This window comes from Oncorhynchus clarkii, chromosome 33 (genome assembly GCF_045791955.1).
Source record: "Oncorhynchus clarkii lewisi isolate Uvic-CL-2024 chromosome 33, UVic_Ocla_1.0, whole genome shotgun sequence".
Taxonomy (NCBI): Eukaryota; Metazoa; Chordata; class Actinopteri; order Salmoniformes; family Salmonidae; genus Oncorhynchus; species Oncorhynchus clarkii.
Window position 1 is genome coordinate 21693112 of NC_092179.1, and position 24455 is coordinate 21717566.

The following is a 24455-nucleotide window of genomic DNA, read 5'->3' on the forward strand; positions in this document are numbered from 1 at the left end:
AATCTTCTCTCTGGCCCATGGCAAAATGTGTAGAATTGCAGGAAATTAATTCAAACTTCAATTTTCTCTTTGCTGTCAAGAGGGGGGGCTGATAAAATGTTTTGCTTGCAAGGTGGGGGGAGGGGCAACTTCACATAAGACACCCAAAATGCTAGAGCCGGCACTGACTGCACTTGTAGGTTAACAAACCAGCGAGCCACTGCGGCCCCTCATGAGTGCCAAATGTATTAATTCCGTTTTTTGTGGGGGCCCCACCCCCATCAACATTGCCCATCTCTGTTGTAGATCAGTGGTTCCCAACCTTTTTCGGTCACTATACCACCAACTGAATTTTTCTGTGCCCGAAGTACCCCTGAAATAGCCCCTCATGCATTTTAACAGTAGGCCTATGGTCTCTGAGTATTCTCAAGTACCCCCTGTGGATAGGCCAAGTACCCCAAGGGCTCCTAGTACCCCTGATTGGGAACCACTGTTGTAAATTATGCAGAATTTCTGGATGAGGTCTTTTTTTTGCCATTGTTTCCATTTACTATCCAATAATTTCTGATATGCAACACCTGTATCACACCTGTCAATTACCATTTGAATCTCACAAAGTCACACTTTATGATTTCTATACCAAAGTTGGGTAGTTCTGTGTCATAATCAAGCAAAAGTGTTGGATAAGCCTGAAGAGCAAGCAGACAGGCATGTAATGCTCCCAAGCATGTGATGTGTGTGTTGTGTGTCAAGTTGGGTACTGTGACAAATATCAAGAATAGTAGTGCAAATGGATGAAACAAGTATTTTATCAAACTAATGCATATTGACTGTAACAAGTGTTATAGGCAAGACCATTCACCTCACTGTGTAATGGCTCTCTACATTTTCATTAAAGGAGGTGTTCCCAGTGCTGCAGATTCTGGTGTGACACAGCACTGCAGATTCTAGTGTGGGAGTTTTTCTCCAGATTGGAGGAGCTGCTGCTGGTACCCAGCTTTACACAGGTACTGACTGATATGACTGCATCTTCATCCTATCAATTCAAATGTGAAAAATGTTGCGTTTACAGTTATGAATGAATGAACCCCCTTTAATAAATGAATCAATGAATGGAACATTCACACATTTCCAGTGGGTAGGAGCTAGGGGTTGATTTGGTATTGGACTGCACTCTCCTTTTCCATTTTAACTTTTAAGTTTGCCTCTCTCACCCCCAGACAGCATCTTGTCTCAGCCTTGCCTTCTCTGACCTGGAGGAGTGTGTTCAGTCTGTCTCTGACCCTGAGCACCTGAAGACACTGCTACAGCATCAAAGACACCTGGGACACCTAAACAGAGGTAGGTAGCCTTCAGGTTATCCATACTGAACAAAAATATAAATGCAACAATTTCAAAGATTTACAGTTCATATCAGGATATCAGTCAATTGAAGTAAATGCATTAGGCCCTACATCTATGAATTTGACATGACTGGGAATACAGATATGAATTTGTTGGTCACAGATACCTTCAAAAAAAAGTAGGGGCGTGGATCAGAAAACCAGTCAATATCTGGTGTGACCACCATTTGCCTCATGCAGTGTGACATCTCCTTTGCATAAAGTTGATCAGGCTGTTGATTGTGGCCTGTGGAATGGTGTCTCACTCCTCTTCAATGGCTGTGTGAAGTTGCTGGATATTGGCGGAAACTGGAATACGCTGCCATACATGTCGATCCAGAGCATCCCAAACATGCTCAATGGGTGACATGTCTGGTGAATATGCAGGCCATGGAAGAACTGGGCAATTTTCAGCTTCCAGGAATTGAGTACAGATCCTTGCGACATAGGGCTGTGTATTATAATGCTGAAACATGAGATGAATGGCGATAAAATGCTATTTTATTTATTGTCTGTAGCTTATGCCTGCCCATACCCTAACCCAAGGGGAGGCAACGTACTTTAATCCGGCCCGCAAAACATTAAAAAAAAATGTATATATATATATATATATATATATATATATATATGTATATATATATATATATATATACATATATATATGTATATGTATATGTATATATATATATATATATGTATATATACACTAGTCAAAAAAATAAAGGGAACACTAAAATAACACATCCTAGATCCTAGAAACAAGTCAAAATGAGGCTCAGTAGTGTGTGTGGCCTCCACGTGCCTGTATGACCTCCATGGGACCACGCAGCCATCATACCGCTCAGGAAGGAGATGCATTCAGTCTCCTAGAGATGAACGTATTTTGGTGCGAAAAGTGCAAATCAATCCCAGAACAGCAAAGGACCTTGTGAAGATGCTGGAGGAAACGGGTACAGAAGTATCTATATCCACAGTAAAACAAGTCTTATATCGACATAACCTGAAAGGCCGCTCAGCAAGGAAGAAGCCACTGCTCCAAAACCGCCATAAAAAAGCCAGACTACAGTTTGCAACTGCTCATGGGGACAAATATCATACTTTTTGGAGAAATGTCCTCTGGTCTGATGAAACAAAAATAGAACTATTTGGCCATAATGATCATCGTTATGTTTGGAGGAAAAAGCCGGAGAACACCATCCCAACCGTGAAGCACGGTGGTGGCAGCATCATGTTGTGGGGGTGCTTTGCTGCAGGAAGGACTGGTGCACTTCACAAAATACATGGCATCATGAGGATAGAAAACTATGTGGATATATTGAAGCAACATCTCAAGACATCAGTTAAAGCTTGATCGCAAATGGTTCTTCCAAATGGACATTGACCTCAAGCATACTTCAAAAGTTGTGGCAAAATGGCTTAAGGACAACAAAGTCAAGGTATTGGAGTGGCCGTCACAAAGCCCTGACCTCAATCCTATAGAACATTTGTGGGCAGCACTGAAAAAGCTTGTGCTTTTTGTGGGAAGCTTGTGGAAGGCTCCCCGAAACGTTTGACCCAAGTTCAACAATTTAAGGGAATGCTACCAAATACTAATTTAGTATATGTAAACTTCTGACCCACTGGGAATGTGATGAAATAAATCAATGTTGAAATAACAATTTTTCTGACATTTAACACTCTTAAAATATAGTGGTGATCCCAACTGACCTAGAACATGACATTTTTACTTTGATTAAATGTCAGGAATTGTGAAAAACTGAGTTTAAATGTATTTGGCAAAGGTGTACGTAACCTTCCGACTTCAACTGTATTTATACTTTTTTTTACCCCTTTTTTCACCCCAATTTCATGGTATCCAATTGGTAGTTACAGTCTTGTCCCATCGCTGCAACTCCCATACGGTAGAGAGCCGTGTGTCCTCTGAAACATGACCCAGCCAAGCCCCACTGCTTCTTCTTGGCACAATGTCCTCTTAACCCGGAAGCACCAATGTGTAAGAGGAAACACCGTACACCTGGCGACCGTGTCAGTGTGCATGCGCCTGGCCCGCCACAGGAGTCACTAGAGCGGAATGGGACAAGGAAATCTCGGCCTGCCAAACCCTCTCCTAAACCGGACGACGCTGAGCCAATTGTTCACAGCCTCATAGGTCTCCCAGTAATGGCCAGCTGTGACACAGCCTGGGATCAAACCCAGATCTGTAGTGAAGCCTCAAGCACTGCGATGCAGTGTCTTATACCATTGCGCCACTCGGAAGGCCCCCGATTTGCGTATTAAATTCTTTGGCAACAGCTCTGGTGGACATTCCTGCAGTCAGCATGTCAATTGCACGCTCCTTCAAAACTTGAGACATCTATGGCATTGTGTTGTGACAAAACTGCACATTTTAGAGTGGCCTTTAATTGTCCCCGGCACAAGGTGCACCTGTGTAATGAGCATGCTGTTTAATCAGCTTCTGATATGCCACACCTGTCAGGTGGTTGGATTATCTTGGCAAAGGAGAAATGGTCACTAACAGGGATGTTATCTTTTTGTGCGTATAACATTTCTGGGATATTCTTCGGCTCATGAAACATGGGACCAACACTTTACATGTTGTGTTTATATTTTTGTTCAGTGTACATGGTAGTTGCATGAGCAGACACCTTACTATAAAGCACCTTGTGATGTCTGATGTAAAAAGGGCTTTAGAATAACAATTTGATTGACTTTTTTCCAACTTTATTTTCAGTTCATTGGGCTGCAGCCTATCGTTTTTTTCAACAACCCTAAAAATATTGTGGGCCAGTATGTCTCCTTAGTGCCCTGGAGCAGTCATCTTGAGTCCCTTTCCATGCAGCATCATTGTGGACTTCCTGTTCTATACTGTCTTTTTAAACAAACACAAAGTAACACCTGACCCCACCCACTAACACCTCCCTCACACAACCATGCACCAACAACCTACCAAAAGACTGGGAAAACACTGAACAAAATGAGTAGATACAGTACAGACATTACAGACAGGCTGGAGTCAAGTAATTCCCTTTTAATTCATTATTATTCCAAACAGAATAGTCTTCAATCTACTTTATCCAATTTCACTGTTCATATGATCATAAAGGAACTTCTGTTTGCATTGATAAACAAGTGAGTTCTTCAAGACACCTTAGTGAGAGAGTGCCTGGAACAAAGTTGATCAGCACACATTCACAGCAGTCCCCCACCCATTCATTATACAGGGACTGTTTAGTGTCAGTAATAAGGGTCAATGGGGGTAATTCATTCAAAATAAAACTACAGCTGCTGTACATTTTCCACTTTTCCCCTGCAATTTTTTAAAAAAAGAAGGTCAAATTCAGAACAAATAGCATTCATGTCATAGCACTTTCCTTCCTGAATGTAGTGTACCAGTATGCATAAATCCAATCTCCATAAATTGTTATATCCATAAAAAATACAACTGGTTCAAGGTGATAGTTTCATGAATAACCATGTTGTTTTGAAATCCTTAGAACATTACCAAATGTACCAATTATTATCATGTATTAGACATGGCTAGAGTAAGTAGATTTTGACTTTATCATTCTGCCTGGCCAATTATACCAAACATTTGTCATTTGGCACAGGATCTATATTTATTTGTCACAGACACAATGTATGCAACAAACAACACATGTAGTCTGACCAAGTGGCAGACATGATCCAATGACATGTTTTATAGAAAGACTGGACCAGCCAGATGACTGTCCAATCAAACAGGCCGGTGAAATCTTTTCATGCAACAGATTTTAAGAAGGGTCCATATCAAACTCACAATAGATCCCACCTTCATCTTTTAACACTTTCTTGGGTTATTTACTTGCTCCTAAACACTGCCTCCCAAAACTGCTTTGATAAAGCATGAGCTCAAATTAAAACAAGCATTATCCACAATGGCAGACCCTGGTCAAGTACACTTGTAAAATACAGTGCTCTTGATTTAGCTTACCTAGTAAAATGGAACCAATGGAATAATCCCAAAAGTACAAACTCCGCCCACCCTGCAATACCTCAAGTATTTGAAAGTTGACATACTGGTATGTATTTGACCATGTCTGCCTCAGAGGGGTATTCTTGTGATAAAAATGAATGCTGGGAGTCTGGGTGAGATAGTGGTTGAGTGATAAGATTAAAAAGTGAAACCACTTATGTTTGTGTAATCTCCAGTAAAACACTACAATTTCTCAACTACAATATCTCACATCCATGTCCATCGTAAGAACATTTCCATGTTCAGCCTAACCATCAGTGTCGTCCCACCGTGACTCTAACACGGAAAGCACTCATTTCCATCCATTCCCTTTCTCTTTCAGACTACTTCCCTATTCGTTGTTCCATGTCATCTCATCTCTGTTTTTAGGTGGAACTGAAAGGAGGAAAAGGTTTACTCTCACACCTTCACTACATGGCACAGCATTTTCTCCATGAAACACTTTTTTTTTTTTTTACATCATTAGAAAAACAATTGCAAATATGGAGGAGAAAAGTTCATATGGTTGCATTTCTGTTAACCAGACACACAACTCTACACTTCTCTGCAGCAAAGTATTTACAGGTCCCCTGTGTGGGGGGGTTCAGTCCTCATTCAGCGGTCAGACAAGATGCTCAACTGTGGATTAAGGTACATTATCTCAGCACTGAGGAGACATCATTTCTGGCAATGTAATGAAATATAGATATTATTATATTAAAGAGGGCCTGCCTGCAACTAGTAAAGAGACTCTTTTGAAGGTTGACCAGATCATATATGGGGCGGGGGTTAACAATTAAATTAGCATATCAAATTATTGTTATTTATGATGATGATGACAGATGGAGAAACTGATGACAATCAAGGCAACACAATTAAAGGCAATTAAATGTGAAATTCTCCATATAAGAAATTCAAAATGTGTTGTTTTTACAGCTAAACTTGAAGAAGAGCACCAATTACTGAGGTGAAGGGGGAGGGACAATAGTGAGCCCTTGTCTTCTGCCCACACAGTATGGTACTACTTGAAGTAGGTAAACAGTCATATTTGTGAGCTGTAGTTTGTACAGGTTAAACACCAGCCAAAGGGAATCTGACACCGTGCTAAGACATCCTTCCAGTGCTCGTCCAACTGAGGTAGCATCTCTTTGTTGTCAACACTGCTCCAGCTCCCGAGGTCCAATGACACTGCCATTTTGCATCCTATTGTCAGCCAATGACCCCTTTTCTGTGGCAGCCATGTTGTGTGATTTTCTTAATTATGGAAGAAAATAATAATACAATTGACCCCAATAGAACATTCTTAAAGAAGTTACTGAAAGGCATTCCTTAACTGAATCATCCAGACACAATTCCAAGTATGGCTTTGGTTTGTCCAAGTATACAGTAATCTACATACATGTGGCGTGAGCCGTGACTCTGAGGATTTGTATATTCATGCAAAATGTCAGTTTTCAGTGTATCTGTACAGGTAGAAGATAGTTCATAGGCGTGGGAAGGGGCCAGTCCTATCTGCGCGAGGGGCCCAGAACAGATCCTGTGGTGAGGGGGCCGTAACGGGGGAAGTTGTCATTAGGGGGCTGGCTGGGGAGCAGGGAGTTCCCATTAGTTGGAGAGCAGCTGAGATGAAGCCGCTTCAAATACTCAGCGTGGTCCGGCTTGTGGTGCTGCAGGACTTTGATGGCTTCGTCCACTGTGAACCACTCCCGTTTACGACCTGCAGGGGGAGACAGAGACTGAGTGTCAGAGACTGGGGGGGGGGGGGGGGGGGTCTTTAATACACTCCCAATAACCAATCAGCATTCAGAACTACTGGGGTTTTCCACATGAACTTAGTGTGACATTTGCCCTTTGAGGGATGGGGATCTTCTCACAAAGAAATGGGATCAGGATCAACCCCATGTGGCACTGTCAATAAAATATTCTGGTATCCCCTTACCAATCTGCAAACATGCCCAACGTTTGTCATCTAAACATTCAAAATGCCCCTATTAATTTCAGCCTACCTAAAGTCTTGTGAAGGGTGCTAATAGCCCGCCTGAATACATGTTTACAGAATAGATGTTATCAGAATACATTGATTATCTCTAACAACAGCTACATTGTTATTGCGTGAAGATGAGGCCATAGACATGAGCTCATTTAAAGGTCAATCACAGTGGCATGCTTTAACAACATTCTTTTTGAGGAACAAGTTGTAGCCCATGTTTGGTAATCCTGTGTGTTAACAGGAATGAGGATTATTAGTGCAAAGGAACAAATATTGGTGCAGTTAAGTCGATAAACAAAACCGAAAGAAAGACTGAGGCTGATATTCTGCCTACTGTAAGATCTATAAGGACTGAAAGCTCCAGCCACCCAGGAAAAAGACTGATTAAGTCTAAAGGATGATTCATGGATTTCAACTGCTCGGTAATCCAATCGCACGTTCACATTTTACTCTACCTTTTACCAGCTATTTTAGTCCACCTCTCCAAAGCCAGCAGGCTGGTGTGATTTAGCAGTTAGCAGCATAAGTTGAGTCTTAATCAGCCACTTTGGAATTGATGTGTTATGACTCCAAACTTTAGATTAGGTGAAGCCGGATATTATTGGAAAAATATTGAACTTGTTTGTTGCTTGTTTTCTGCAATCCCAGGCCTTTTAGTCAGTGAGTGGGATTTCATTATTTAGTCTGTGAGGCCTGTTGGAACTGGCAATATCCTTCCTGGAAAAACAGATTATTATACTAGACACTGAAGTCCTGATTAGAGGTCGACCGATTATGATTTTTCAACGGTGATACTGATTATTGGAGGACCAAAAAACCCAATACCGATTAATCAGACTATTTTTATATATATATTTGCAATAATGACAATGACAACAATACTGAATGAACAATGAACACTTTTATTTTAACTTAATATAATACATAAATAAAATCTATTTAGTCTCAAATAAATAATGAAACATGCTCAATTTGGTTTAAATAATGCAAAAACACAGTGTTGGAGAAGAAAGTAAAAGTGCAATATGTGCCATGTAAAAAAGCTAACGTTTAAGTTCCTTGCTCAGAACATGAGAACATATGAAAGCTGGTGGTTCAATATTCCCAGTTCTTCAATATTCCCAGTAAAGAAGTTTTAGGTTGTAGTTATTATAGGAATTATGATGTGTCAACTATTTCTCTCTATGCCATTTGTATTTCATATACCTTTGACTATTGGATGTTCTAATAGGCACTTTAGTATTGCCAGCCTAATCTCAGGAGTTGATAGGCTTGAAATCATAAACAGTGCTGTGAAGCAAGCATTGCTAAGAGCAGCTGGAAAACGCAGTAAAGTTTGAATGAAAGCTTACAAGCCTGCTGCCGCCTACCACCGCTCAGTCAGACTGCTCAATCAAATCGTAGACTTAATTATAATATAATAAACACAGAAATTCAAGTCATTAATATGGTAAAGTCCGGAAACTATCATTTCGAAAACAAAACGTTTATTCTTTCAGTGAAATACAGAACCATTCTGTATTCAACTCTAAGTCTAAATATTCCTTTATGTAAAATTCTGGCCAATTAGTTCGCAACCAGCCAGCCGGCCCAAACTGTTGCTTATACCGACTCTGTGTGCAACGAACGCAAGAGAAGTGACACAATTTCCCTAGTTAATATTGCCTGCTAACATAAAAAAATGTAAACTAAATATGCAGGTTTAAAAAGATATACTTCTGTGTATTGATTTTAAGAAAGGCATTGGTGTTTATGGTTAGGTACATTCGTGCAACGATTGTGCTTTTTTCACAAATGCACTTTTGTTAAATCATCACCCGTTTGGCAAAGTAGGCTGTGATTCGATAAAAAATGTACAGACACCACAGTGATTATACGCAACGCAGGACAAGCTAGTTAACCTAGTAATATCATCAACCATGTGTAGTTAACTAGTAACTATGTGAAGATTGATTGTTTTTTTATAAGATAAGTTTAATGCTAGCTAGAAACTTACCTTGGCTCCTTGCTGCACTCGCATAACAGGTGGTCAGCCTGTCACGCAGTTTCCTCGTGGAATGCATTGTAATCGGCCATAATCGGAGTCCAAAAATACAGATTACCGATTGTTATGAATACTTGAAATCGGCCCTAATGAATCAGCCATGCCTATTAATCGGTCGACCTCTAGTCCTGATGTCATGTGACCATAAACTCACCTATGTTGACCGAGTCCTCCCATGCTTCCAATGTCTCCGTCACGGTCAATACATAAACGTACGTTCGGTGCTTTCGGTCTTGATTCTGCTGTAAAGTTCAAAAGAAAACTACATTTCAAAATTCAGGTTGGAAGAATCTCTACCTGTGGCACCTCAAGAAAAAACAGCTGCTTTCAGAGGGTGCCCATGCTTTAGGGTAGTTTGTCAACCCTTGACTACGCATCAACCAAATCCACTCATTTTCTATTCTTGAATTCTATTCATGTGACAAATTACACAAGAGAGCAATGACAGTTATTCAGGGAGTAAAAATGTAACTGTCTTATAATTACTGTCAGCCCAGAGTCACACCTTACCTCAAACACACCTAGGAGACGTCCCAACTTGCCTTTCACTCCTGCCTGGTGGGAGAGAGGAGAGAGGTATTAGGGGGTTGTGATATGAAGTATTGGGCCTATGGCTATTTGACAAACCAAAACACGTGTGTTAGATTAAAAAGGAAAGTAGAGAAAACCCAATAATTGACAATACTGTGTGGGGGTTTAGAATGAAAACCTTTGACAGGAGTTAGGAGTGTGTTGAGATGTGAAGAGTGTGTTGAGATGTGAAGATAGAGAGTGTGTGTGTGTGTGTGTGTGTGTGTGTGTGTGTGTGTGTGTGTGTGTGTGTGTGTGAGAGAGAGAGATCAGAACACGTTGACCAATATAACATCACTGAATATCACAACACAAACCCAGTCCTGCTGTATATTTAGAGGTCAAAATCAGAGAGGTTACTGTTTCCAAAAAAACACATGACCCATCCCCTATTCCCCTTCCTGCCACTTTATCAAGCTTCACAAAGAATCTGCCCACGTCCCACTGGACAGGCTTTAGGACCTGTGAATGTGCTGGAATCCAGCAGGGAGCCAAGTTTAGCCTGCTGACGTACCCAAGTACGTTAGGTTTCCCACCAGCTGGACCTTTGGAATACCACAAGCTCCTCAGTCCTTTCTCTACAAACCCACTTTGGACCCACCAAAATGTACCTCCCAATTGTGTCATGTCATAAGTGAGTTCCCGTCACCCACTATCATTGCATACATCAAGTCTCTCAGAACGGAACCCTTTTTAGCTGTGAAGCCACTTTGGAGAGGACATGCTATGAAGTGCCAGTGAGATATCCCAGGAGATCGACAAGGTCAGTCACATGCCACAAGGAAGGCAGTGATGAATTATAGAGTGTCTCTCTCTCTCTCTCTCTCTCTCATAGTGTATATGAGAAAATGTAGGGCCTGCACGTTGCCTTTAAATTACCAATCAGGGGCCAGCAATACTTTTGATACTCATATAGATGACATGATCACTACATGACTTGAAGCCAGAGTTTACAACTAACACATTACAATAGTCTCACCCATCACTAAAAGGCATGTTCTTTACAGACAAATCAATGAATGACCATCAGATCAATGTGTGTTTTGTGCGTGCATATAGCTATTAGTTACACACCCACTTTGTGATTCATTTCAAATTCATCATCACTGATGATTATGGTGATGATTGATTGGATTAAAGTAAAGATCCAATCATTCTGAATGTGATATTGTTTTTGTGCATCTCTGAGCGATGCTCTATCGACTCCCAGGTCATTCTTTAATTTTGATGTGTATCTGAAAAATGTTTTGCATCATATGAAAACATGAAATGACCCCGGGAATTGACAGAACATCGCTCAGAGATGCACAAAAACAATATAACATTCAAAATGGTTGGATCTTTCCTTTATATGATGATGATGAGTGAACTCACCTCTTCAAACACTTCTCTGACCGCTGCGCCACAGGGCTCCTCCTCAGGCTCCATCCCTCCACCTGGGACGATCCACTGGTCCGGGTGCCGACTGCTGCTCACCAGCAACACCTGGAACAGAAAACACAATAGTTCTGTGAGTCCAGCTCCACCACAGGGCCCTCTGCTCCACCACAGGGCCCTCTGCTCCACCACAGGGCCCTCTGCTCCCCAACAGGGCCCTCTGCTCCACCTTTGCTAATCAATTGACCCAGATCAGGTCCTTTTGGGAGCATCGAAGCAGGTGCCTGAGCTTAAATTACACGACAGTCTGCCGTGTACAACAATCCGAACAGATTGAATGAGCCTGTATCTGCATTTTCATGATGCAATACACACACATGACCTAAACACACACACACACACTCATGAACTATGGGGCTCATAGTTGATCAGTTGTCCCTTTCACCATGCTGAGGAAACATCCAACTCAAGTCAGTCGAATGCGACATACGACAGTAATGCAGCGTCAGCTGCAGCTAATGTGGCTTTCACCTTCCATCTTTTCCCCATCCAGACCCCTCTATACGGGACCAGTGTGTCAGCCTGACAGCCATGTAATATCAGCTAGCAGCTCGGCTTTGACACTCCTCTGTGCTGCTCTAATGGGATTGCTGGAGCAGACCCGTTGTTGTCTGAGCCAGGAGCCAGGCAGTAACAAGTCAAGTGGCCAAGAGAGGCCACCCAGTGGATACGGCACGTGTCACCCTTCCACTCTGGGTCACCATGTCATGTTCCCGGGCCTTAACTGAGCCGGCATCTCATCTGGCTCGTCCCGGGCTAAGAGGGGATGGAGGGTGGACAGGGAGTGGGACGGTTAGCTATAGTTACAGGCGCCACATACAGAATAGGGGATCCAACTGAAGCAGCGGGGTAGACCAGACTGTCTGCTTATAAACTGTCTACATTATAAAGCCATAAACCATGGAGATAGAATGAACCTACTAACATATTTATAACAGCCTGCAAGTGCTTCAGAATGTGAGTGAACATGTGTGTACACAAGTGTTTGTGTGTGTGTTGGGGGGGTACTGTCTGTGTTTATATATGGGGTTGGGGCACCGTTGTGTGCCTTTTCCAAATATATTTTTGGGGGAGCTCAGGGATGTCACTGTGTTTGACAGTGTCTGCTGTGGAGTTTACAAAACAAAGCTAGTTATACATCCTGCCAGTGTTATTTTTGCCTCACTTTAAGTCCTATTTTTTCTATTTCTTGCTCAAAATGTGGTTGGATATGAAATGTTACGAATGTAACTCTTTCCAGGAAAGACATGAGGCTTGTCAGCACCTCATACAAATTCATGCAATATACAAAACATTGTTAATGTCATTTATGTCAACAGCTTAGGCTAACAAGGTATGTCCCACTGAAAAATCATGGCACTGAGGAACACTCGGCACAGTGAGGAGCAAAACCCCACACCAACATATTAGATAGGTCAAAGGTTAGGTGCAGATGGAGGGGGGGGAGACCAAAGGGAATAGAGCAGCGTCTCCCAGCGAGATTCCAGTGTGTTTTGTAAGCCTGCTAAACGGGCCAGGAATCTCAGGGAGGAAATAAACACCTACTTTCTCGGAGGAGCAACACTGTGGCTGTCAAATAAACCAGTCTCCCACATGCCAGCCTAAGGAGGTCTGAAGTTTTAGACAGGAGTATTTTAATGCAATAGGAGAGTGGTTAGTCATAACCAAAATAGACCTATGAAGTAAACATACGGAAGTTTGCTGCCCCTTGTTTTACACCAAATACTCCTACTTTCAGCCTAGTCGGTATAAAAAAACGAACCCCAAATATATGCCAATTCAAGACCACACACATTCAATACAGCTTTAAATTCTATCTAGCAATGTACAAGTAGGGCAACATCATTTGCCTAGTAATAGGCTACCCTTTAGTCCATCCAGACCAACAATAAACCGTACTTCAACTTTACCAAGTGTCAACAAACCCTTAGTCTTGTAGTGACACAATGGACTGAAAACACACAATGTACTATAATACAGTCTCGGGGGAGACACCCATTGCTGGATGAAGGCACCCATAACAGATTGCTCCTACCCCCGGCATGAACGCTCTTCTAGTCTCTACTGTTGTTGGAGGCAAATGACCCACCCACTGGCCCTGAGGGATGTCATGTTCCTGTTTTCCCTTGATGGACTTTAAACCGTGTCACTGAACACCTGACCCAGGGGGGGGTCTTCTTTCTCCTTTTCCATTCCTTAAACAAAGTCTCTGACATCACACAGAGTTCATATTAACCTACTCAGGCCCTCTCAATGGGGGGTCATGTCTAACATGTCATGTGTGTGGGGGGTGGGATTCAGGGATTCAACAACATGGGATTGGCACAAAGAGTTGGCATTGGCATAGACAGTATTGGCCACGCAGGAGCCACAGAGGCTTTTCTCCTATTCAGGCTTAACGAGTTCATGCAATTACGACAGAGTAGCTGGACAGACCCAGAGCAAACTCTGTAAAGATGTTCCTGGGGATGGGCTCTATACATTACAACAGCTCAGTAACAGTTGAACAGACACAGGCGAAACATTTCTTGACCTAACAATATCCTTGACCAGAGACACAAGTGGGTGATTGAAGATGGTCTCCATTTGTTCCACCACGGGTATCTTAAATATTAAAACAAGCTAAGATATTACACAAAGGTTGACTTGTTTTATAGCATCACAAATGAAATATCAGCAACAAGATTGTATGTGTAGATAATTACTAATGTTAATAAACATTTCCCAAGTAAAAATCAAAATGGAGATTGGTATGCAGCATTGAGACTGAGATTGGGCAGTCAGTGAGAAAGCCTTCCAGCTACCCAGCTGCCCTACCACAATGCAATGTGCCTATGGCACGGAACACACTGACACACAGCAAACTGATATATCTCTATTCCTTGTTCCTGAAAGAACCGGCTATGCATGAGGGAGAGAACTCCCGCAGTCATAAGGGACAACAGTTTCTCCTTCAGGCCACCTCTCTCTCTCTGTGTGTGTGTGTGTGTGTGTGTGTGTGTGTGTGTGTGTGTGTGTGGTACAAATACTTGAGTGCTCTGATAGAGTTCTTAATGACAGACAGATAAAGTCTGCAGCTTATTTATTGCATAACAGTGGTGCAGGGAAGTCAGAAGTTGCAGTGTCTTGAACTGTCTGATACAGATTTGGATTTCTATCAGACAGTACAAATCCAAATGCAGGAGCTGTTCATAAACAAGGCGTGTGGCTCAGTAAGAAATGAAAAGCATCGCCACTTTTACAATAATGACCCGCCTTAATAGTCTTCTCGACTTTAGTTCATGCACTGAAAAATGACATAATTTGCTTATTAAGTCTCCTATGACAAATCAAATCAATCAAATTGTATTTGTCACATGCGCAGAATACAACTGGTGTAGACTTTACCGTGATATGCTTGCTTACAAGCCCTACCCAACAATGCAGTTTAAATAAAAATAGTAACACATCACAATGGAATAGGTCCATAGATTTTGGTTATGATAAAGTGGGCCAATTTAACTTGTTACGGTAGAAGATATAAGTCATATCTGTATAAATTGTGCCTTTAAACATTTAAATAGACCTAGGCAGAAACCATTGGAACATGCTATATTGACTGAAAGGACACATGCACAACAATATAACCAATTACATAGAAATAATTGCTTCCGATTTAATCAAATGTTTTTTTTTTTAAATGTGTGGAACGAGTCCTATATGTTGTTATTATTTCGGGGAAATTGACCTGGGTAGATAGTCCATTTTGTCAAACCATAGACAGTGAACGCTTGCATCATGGTGGTACGTAGGCTATGGTGAAGCCCGTTAAAAAACAGAAACTATTACGAGGAATATGTCTAGGTCTACAGCAGTTTGTTAAGAATATTCTCTCAAACCAGAAATATAAAACAAAGCATTGATTGAGACTACTTTTCAGTAGACTACCTTTGGTTTTAGCCTAGGATACTTGAAAACCTGTCTTACAAAATGGCCACTTCATCAATAACGCATTTTCATTTCATTTCTATGAGGCAGCAGAGATTATAAAGTGTAAAATGATGACGGTGATATTGTTACTAGTATTTAAACTCGTATGCATTAGTACAGTGGTATCGTCATGCAATGTAGCAATGGCTGGACTGATGTCCCGCCCGTCAAATGAAACATGCAACAGAGCGCCTCGACCCCCTTGCATTTCTCTCAAACTAGCCCAAACTGGATAGCCGCGGGCAGTCACACAACACCACTGAGGATGTATTCCAAAAGCCATGGAACGTAGGCTAAAAAAGCGTATAAATAGACTATAACACTCCTGGGTTGGTTTTTTTTTTGGGGGGGGGGGGGGGGGGGGTTGTTTACCATCAAGCCTACTTCTCTAATCATTAGGTTTGAAAAACCCGCAGAAGCATTTATTTCAGACACGGCAAGACAGCCCCCGCACATCGACATTTTCTGAGTAATTAAGTGGTAAAACCACAATAAAAACGTATTTAAGTCTATTACAATTGGCAAATATAGATACAATATTAACAAGTGTAGGATATAGCCGAGAACCGTGGTTTGGTTTAAAGACAGGACAGTATCGGTCCCCTGAACTGTCAATGAGAAATATAACCATCTAACGTTATACCTCTTCTTCACGTTCGTTCTTGAAGCACAAGCATGCCGCTCGTTTCTTGAAGCCCTCGCCATCATAAGTTCTGGTCTGGTTCGGCTTGAACTTCATTATGTAGGTTACTCCTCTCCTCACCGGGCAGGCAACGAAATCCAGAAAAGGAACGAACGAAGAGTGAGTCACCAAACCAAGATTCTGGATGGCGAAGAGAAAACCGGCATATGTGTATCACTGAGGTACAATAACGCGATATACCGGCAATCTACCCATTGACGGTGTATTTTCCCATTCACTCCAATTGCGTTTAGTGCGTTCGTGTCAGGGAATTCCCTCCGTGATGTTGGGTTAATGGATGCAGTTCAGTCCCCCATAACCTCCACTTCTATCTGCAATCTCTTATTTAAGTAGAGTAAGTCGATACTGTACCCTCCTCCGAAGTCCTCCCACCTTAGGTAGTAGCCTACAAGGTAGGCTTTGCGCAGTCGCTGACTGTAAATAGACAGAAGGCAACCTAGCGGAGCGCTGTTACGCACGGCACCATACGTCTGATAACTGTTGGAGGATAGGATAAAAGAAAGTAGGACACATCTAGCTGTGATTGAACACCTATGCAGTGCTCACTCCATCTGACTTTATGCTTTCTTAAAAAGTAGCCTTAAAAAGTAGCCCATATGGATAAGCAATCTAGAAAATAGTACGGTTACAATTTTTAACCCTTAAGCCTATAACTTCATCAGAGTATTTTCTCAATATAAGATGTAATGTGACGTATTGCCCTGAAATGTCAGTAATCAAGATCTTTAAAAGACTCCTTATAATAGCCTCCACTATAAACGTCTGTCTTTAGATTGGGGGTGGTGGAAAAGAGGGTTTCTGACCTTCCACTTTTCCTGTATTCACATCCGAAAAATTATTTCACAAATAAAGCACTGTCAATTTTATAGCCTACCTTAGCTACTCTGTGACGACTATTCATGCTATTGACTTGAAAGCAAGTTGGTGGTATAGATCTAGTCTAGGTTTGTTCTGTTTATAGCCTATAAAGGAAGGTGGGCCCACTTGAAGAGGTCTAGTTTTGAGTGTTATTGTATAGCTTTTACGTTATAGAAGACAGGTCAGACAGGTCTACCTTACCCTCATAGAAAAAGGTATAGATGAAGCAAGCGATATAACCCTTGTTTTTTAAGTGTATACACATACAAAGACATGTGGTATAGGAGTTCCTCTATCTTAGTCACTGCATTTCACTGTTAGTCTACAGCTGTTGTTTACGACGCATGTGACAAGCATTTGCTGAGGGTGTTGTAAAAGTAGAAAATAGTTATTATTGAGCCAATGTTTTAGCAACTGTAAATGCAAGTTTGTTTTGTTACTTACTGAAACTAGTGTTGCATAGCAGTAGATCAATTGTACATACATTCAACAACATCTCTACCGGAACCTGAATATTATATTTGTCATTACTGGTACAGAGATCCTTTAGTTGGTATTGAAATACAAAGTCTCCTGAACAACACTCTTTTTCCTCTGCAGAATCTTTTAGCAATGTTTCGGTCAGAGACCTTTGTCAAGACAACGTGAGGTTCACACAAACATACACATATATGGTACAGTGCCTTGCGAAAGTATTCAGCCCCCTTGAACTTTGTGACCTTTTGCCACATTTCAGGCTTCAAACATAAAGATATAAAACTGTATTTTTTTTGTGAAGAATCAACAACAAGTGGGACACAATCATGAAGTGGAACGACATTTATTGGATATTTCAAACTTTTTTAACAAATCAAAAACTGAAAAATTGGGCGTGCAAAATTATTCAGCCCCTTTACTTTCAGTGCAGCAAACTCTCTCCAGAAGTTCAGTGAGGATCTCTGAATGATCCAATGTTGACCTAAATGACTAATGATGATAAATACAATCCACCTGTGTGTAATCAAGTCTCCGTATAAATGCACCTGCACTGTGATAGTCTCAGAGGTCCGTTAAAAGCGCAGAGAGCATCATGAAGAACAAGGAACACACCAGGCAGGTCCGAGATACTGTTGTGAAGAAGTTTAAAGCCGGATTTGGATACAAAAATATTTCCCAAGCTTTAAACATCCCAAGGAGCACTGTGCAAGCGATAATATTGAAATGGAAGGAGTATCAGACCACTGCAAATCTACCAAGACCTGGCCGTCCCTCTAAACTTTCAGCTCATACAAGGAGAAGACTGATCAGAGATGCAGCCAAGAGGCCCATGATCACTCTGGATGAACTGCAGAGATCTACAGCTGAGGTGGGAGACTCTGTCCATAGGACAACAATCAGTCATATATTGCACAAATCTGGCCTTTATGGAAGAGTGGCAAGAAGAAAGCCATTTATTAAAGATATCCATAAAAAGTGTTGTTTAAAGTTTGCCACAAGCCACCTGGGAGACACACCAAACATGTGGAAGAAGGTGCTCTGGTCAGATGAAACCAAAATTGAACTTTTTGGCAACAATGCAAAACGTTATGTTTGGCGTAAAAGCAACACAGCTGAACACACCATCCTCACTGTCAAACATGGTGGTGGCAGCATCATGGTTTGGGCCTGCTTTTCTTCAGCAGGGACAGGGAAGATGGTTAAAATTGATGGGAAGATGGATGGAGCCAAATACAGGACCATTCTGGAAGACCTGAATCCAATCGAGAATCTGTGGAAAGAACTGAAAACTGCTGTTCACAAATGCTCTCCATCCAACCTCACTGAGCTAGAGCTGTTTTGCAAGGAGGAATGGGAAAAAATGTCAGTCTCTCGATGTGCAAAACTGATAGAGGCATACCCCAAGCGACTTACAGCTGTAATCGCAGCAAAAGGTGGCGCTACAAAGTATTAACTTAAGGGGGCTGAATAATTTTGCACGCCCAATTTTTCCATTTTTGATTTGTTAAAAAAGTTTGAAATATCCAATAAATGTCGTTCCACTTCATGATTGTGTCCCACTTGTTGTTGATTCTTCACAAAAAAATACAGTTTTATATCTTTATGTTTGAAGCCTGAAATGTGGCAAAAGGTCGCAAAGTTCAAGGGGGCCGAATACTTTCGCAAGGCACTGTATATATACACACCTCTGAGTTCATTCATTACACCTGTGTGTTGGTGCTGTAACTCTCTGCACCACAAGCGAGAAAAGCATATGATTGTAAGTGTTAACCCTTCACCTCTAAAGATTTTGCTCTACCAGTAAGGCCAGTGTAGTCATCTGTCAAACCTGTCTTCTCATCCAAATTGGAATTCAACGACTGAATCAAAAGAGCTGTTAACTCGATGTACTTTTCTAACTGAATGCCAGCAGGACAAGCATCCTACCTCACACTCTTCATCAAAGAGATTGTCACTCACAGAGTATCAGAGTTTTGGAACTGACAACCAGTGTAACATGATGTGATTGTTTTTAAGAGAGGATGGATTGAACTTAAAGAGAGAAACATTGGTTAGGTCATGGGGTGAGATAGCCTGCTTTTTCTTAATATAATTGATCGTTACAGTTTGAAATGACTAGTCAAAATCTTATTAGGGTCTTACGTCAGATTGAGCAATGATTCCGCCTGCACTGAGCGAAGAGCGTTGAGTGACGAAAAGCAACGGGGTAGCCTTTGATGTGTAAAAATATGAGCGGAATTGCAAAGATGTCAGACTGTGTTGTGGTACACCAAAATAACATATGTTATCTTCCCTGTCTCAATGGATCTCTACCATCTTTCCATAATTTGAATTGGTCTCTAAAATCACTTTTACCAAAATAATAACTTCTTTCTACCCTCTTCTCTTACACAAAGTACTGTATATCTCTGTCATTATCTTAGAATAGACAGGGTCTCAAAGTCAACACTCCCAAAGAATAGACTTAGACAAAAAGTCAATATCGTCATCTAACCCAAAAGCAGTCATCTACAGCATCATCTTGCCCAAAGTAGAAAGGATATCAACAGCCCATAATATTAGCTGCAGTCCAAGTGAGAGGGAGAAGGGGGATTTGATTTCACATGCTTTAAGGATGACAGAACGATGTGTATGAAGGTACCAGATTTGAACCTCTGCCTATTCCTGTCACCACTCTAATGATAGTGCCGCAGTCTAACACATCTGTTCTCTGCCATCGCCAAGGCAATCTCAAAACACACAGAACACACACAGCTAGGCTAATCCGACTGTTCTTCATCTATTCTGTCACTTTCCTCGTTTGCTAATGATCCACTCTCTCAGCACAGCCGGCTCGGATTGCCCTTTGTGCCAATTAGAGTTTGAAATGATCAAGTCACTTGCCGTAAGTCCCTTTTAGACAGTATTAAAGGGGAGGTGCTTTGGTCTTTGAATCTCCCAGAATCATGAGGGCATGGCCCATTGCCAGTTAATTCTAAGAGCAGCAGGCTCTTGAGCAGCAATAGCACAGCCCCCACCACGACTCATAAACCTTTCCCTAAAATTTCACATTAGGATATTTATATATGACTTGTTAAGCAGCATGGGGTGTAATGTATAGGTCACTACTACTACCTGGATGGGTTAGCGAAAGCGAATGGTCCTTTAAGCATAATTTATCCTATATCACACATCCACACTCTCTCTCAAGCACGCGCGCACACACACACACATGCGCGCGCGCACACACACACACACACACACACACACACACACCACACACACACACACACACACACACAAATGCTGCAACCAGACTCTTATTTACTATTGCTAATACTGCTAAATTTAAACACTTGTCCCCCAATGCTCCCTTCTCTGATAAATGTGTAAATTTTGGACTATAAATTGTGTCTTCCTGTATTATACTTATGCTAAAATGTGTATTATATTCTACTGAGTCATTTACTTTATGTTCCTATTCTTATCTTCTATTATTTATTATTGTTGTTGATTGTCGAGAAGGAGACTGCAAGTAAGCATTTTTTTGGACAGTGTATACCATGTGTATCCTCTACATACGTCTAATAAAAAACGTAAAACTTTAAAATGAAACTATATATCATACATACATCTAGATATTTGAAGTGTGTGTAATGTGAAATAATACCACTATTACTACGATGAATAATAACAGTAATCAAAATATCATTGTTATATCTATTCTTTAAAATATTTCTACATGTTTTAATGTTGAGACTGTTGTTTTTTTTCTCTCTAGAGAAATCAAATTTGTCACAAGCGCCGAATACAACAACCTTACAGTGAAATGCTTACTTACAAGCCCTTAACCAACAATGCAGTTTAAAAAAGATATCTACAAAAAAATAAGAATAAGAAATAAAAGTAACAAATGATTAAAGAGCTGTAGTAAAATAACAATAGTGAGGCTATTTCTGAGCAATAATAGATATCCATCCCCTTGATGCGAGTTTTTCTTGATGTCATACTCTGACAGTGTGTCCTCATTGAGAGACAAATAACAGATGATGAAGTGAACTCTGACCGTCAGCTTCGACGGCCATGATGGATCTAATGTTGCTGTTGTCACTATTGAATATAGAACTCCCCTCTATCTGTGTGAAACAGAATCCTCTGCCTCCATATCAGTATTTACCAATGAATGATCAGTGACCCAAAAATAGAACCACAAAGAGCAAAATCATGCAGTGTCATTCTAGGTTACCATATAAGGCTGTTAAAAAGCCTTTATAAGCATTACATGAAACATTTGTACACATGTACTCACAGTAATTGTCATGACTGATCATCAGGAATCCTGGTAGATGTTCTATACCATACCAAACAAATGGCTGTTGGCTTAATTTGATATCTATTTTTTTCTTCCCTGACCCTAAGGTCAATAGTACATTGCCCTCTGACCCTAACTCTATAAATTGAAGGGTCAAACAAGCAAACAAACAAAATGATAGGATTAGGGAATGTCACAAGGTAAAGGAAACAGAGCAACTATTTGACAGGGAATGAGGCCATAAGTAAACAGAGCTTTCACAATCATTATATCATCACAATAACCTGCTCTTAAAGACATAAGACTAACAATGGGTGTTTATCACGGCCAGGTCTCTCTCATGGCCTTTCATTAGGATAGGGAAAACATCACTTAGACACGGACCACCTGACATTATAAGCTACGCTATTATGTGTGTGTCTCTCTGTGTGGGTATATGTGTGCATATGTGTGTGTTTATGTGCCTCACTGCCTCTCTGTGGGTGTCTCTGTGTGTGTGTGTGTGTGTGTGTGTGTGTGTGTGTGTGTGTGTGTGTGTGTGTGTGTGTGTGTGTGTGTGTGTGTGTGTGTGTGTGTGTGTGTGTGTGTGTGTGTGTGCATGTGTGTGCATGTGTGTGTTTGCGCATGTATGTGTAATGGTATTATATTACCAACTACAGTTACTTATAGGCCTGTTTTACCTCCCACTGCGGAAAACAACCTAGTCCTCTGTTGTGTTGCACTCACAATGATAGCACTGTCTCCTTGAGCTGGAACAAACATGGACATGCTGTAATCATGGGCAGAACAGTGTGCTGAGACGTAAACAAGGCCAGGGAGCGACAGTGTAATTGCTAGATTGTGGGAAAGTTCTCTGAATCAAAATACACAGCATGGACAGAGGATATTGTGGAGAACAGTCTGACTTCCTCCAGGTAGACAAAGGCAGTTCACTTCATTCTTTGAATGGGCAGTGGATTAATATGTGTTTTATTATACTTAGGGCTTCTGAAGTAGACTTGAACTGAAAAAGCAACTTTTATGGTGTGGTGCCTTGTGGGGTAGAAACTTAACGGGTAACTTTAGACATGTAGTCAGCCTGGAACGCTCATGCTGGGGGAGTCTACTAAACTATATGGATTTTTTTAAAGAAGGTCATACCAAAGATAAAATTCCAAATCAAATGGCTAAATTAAGACTCCTTGAAGTATAAAAAGTATATTTGATGAAAAAAATGTTTTGGCCTTACTGCTATTAGCCCATTCAAACGCATTGAATAACAGATTCACTACATGGAACAACAGGTAGCCCCCCCCCCCCCCCCCCCCCCCCAAATAAAATCTAAGGAAGTTTGTTCTGAAGTGTCTGTCCTATATCTGAGAGATACCCCTTATTTTTGGCGCTAAACATTCTCCACATATACTTCAATATTTTCAACTGGTACCGGGGACCTTCAGACAACTCTTGAGAGGCCTGTGGGTGTCCTAGAGTAGAACAACCGAAATGTACAGTACGTGTTCGTGAGATCAGAATATTTTATAGGCCAAACTGTTTGGACTCTACAGAAGATTTTGTGAGAAGAACGATTTTCGGGATGTCTCATGGTCTGACAAACACCACTCTAGCTCTGTCACCTTTCACCGCAGATGCGGAAGTGCGAAATCGGCGAATAGAGACTCATCCAATGCAAAAAAAACAGATCTTTCTTAAACTAACAGATTTTACGGGATTTTTTTATTACGCTAGTTAGATTTATGCGGGGGCTCATTGAGGGAATGAGGATTAGCTGACAAGTTGATCAGGTGTGCTCACAAAAAATGTGAGCTGTTGAGGGTACTAAAGGATGAGTCGGGAAAAACTGGTTTAGAGAGGAGAGGACTGAGAGCAGGTAGCTCTGTTCGCATGTTTGTGTTGCTGAACATTTACGTTTTATTCATTATTGGTTCTTTAGGTTGCAAACTTCATAGGCACTAAAGCTATTTTGTTTTGACTTTACCCTGTCTCATGAGCCTCTGTAGTGGAAGCCTAGATCTGGTCAGTGGCAGCACTTCTCTCCCCGTGCTGACACAATGGCTTTAACCTGGCTTTATAGCTTTACATTTTTTTAACTAAACAGAAATTATTTTCAATCTATGACAAATTTTACCATGAATAACACTAAGCAGAATGACACATCATATGTCACTGCAGAGGGGGTTTAGACGGACAGTGGAATCTTGAGCAGGTTATATTATAGTACACTGTGGCTAAAAGCCTGAGTGAACAGACATGATACACCTGAAGGACAGCATCATCCATCTAAGAGTAATATTTTCCACCATTGTGACTCAATTTGACCTCGGAACGGAATGCTCTCAAGGGGACTGTCTGCAGGCCTGCCTGCCTGATCAGCCACAGAACTCGCAAGATGAAGAGATGACAATATAAGAGGCTCCATGACATTAATTGTAGCCCTCCCTCTAGTGTTCAGAGTATCTTGCTACTTATGTAATGCCCCATTCATAAATCAACATCAGCCTGCTGGGAAATGAGATGCGGACTCAGTTCTGGATTTGGAAGTGTAAAAGGGGTCCTTACTATCTGGAATCCTTGGGACACCCCTATCCTATTGAGATTGACATTTAAAATGGTTAAGGTAAGGGTAAAGGTTAGGATTAGGGTTTGGCAAGGGTTATCATTAAGGTTAGGGGTTATGGTTTAGGACGGGGACGGCCCAAGGATACTGTATTTTTTTATTTATTTTTATTTTTTATAGATAGCACTAACCGTGTTGAAATGGGCAGTC

General features: G+C 41.2%; 1 protein-coding gene across 2 annotated transcripts; it reads right to left on the bottom strand.

Annotated features, from left to right (window-relative positions):
- Positions 1-4060: 4060 nt before the first annotated feature.
- On the bottom strand, positions 4061-16474 carry LOC139392657 (diphosphoinositol polyphosphate phosphohydrolase 3-beta-like). Of its 2 annotated transcripts, none has more exons than XM_071140798.1 (5): positions 16006-16466; positions 11331-11441; positions 9897-9941; positions 9541-9628; positions 4061-7069 (listed from the first exon to the last, which is right to left on the bottom strand). In XM_071140798.1, exons 1-5 carry the CDS (start codon positions 16099-16101, stop codon positions 6861-6863), a joined length of 549 nt encoding a protein of 182 aa, XP_070996899.1. In that variant the 5' UTR covers positions 16102-16466; the 3' UTR covers positions 4061-6860. The 2 variants fall into 2 exon arrangements, with proteins under 2 accessions (XP_070996899.1, XP_070996901.1); XM_071140800.1 differs by having other exon boundaries at positions 4066-7069; positions 9541-9625; positions 16006-16474.
- Between the last annotated feature and the right edge of the window lie 7981 nt (positions 16475-24455).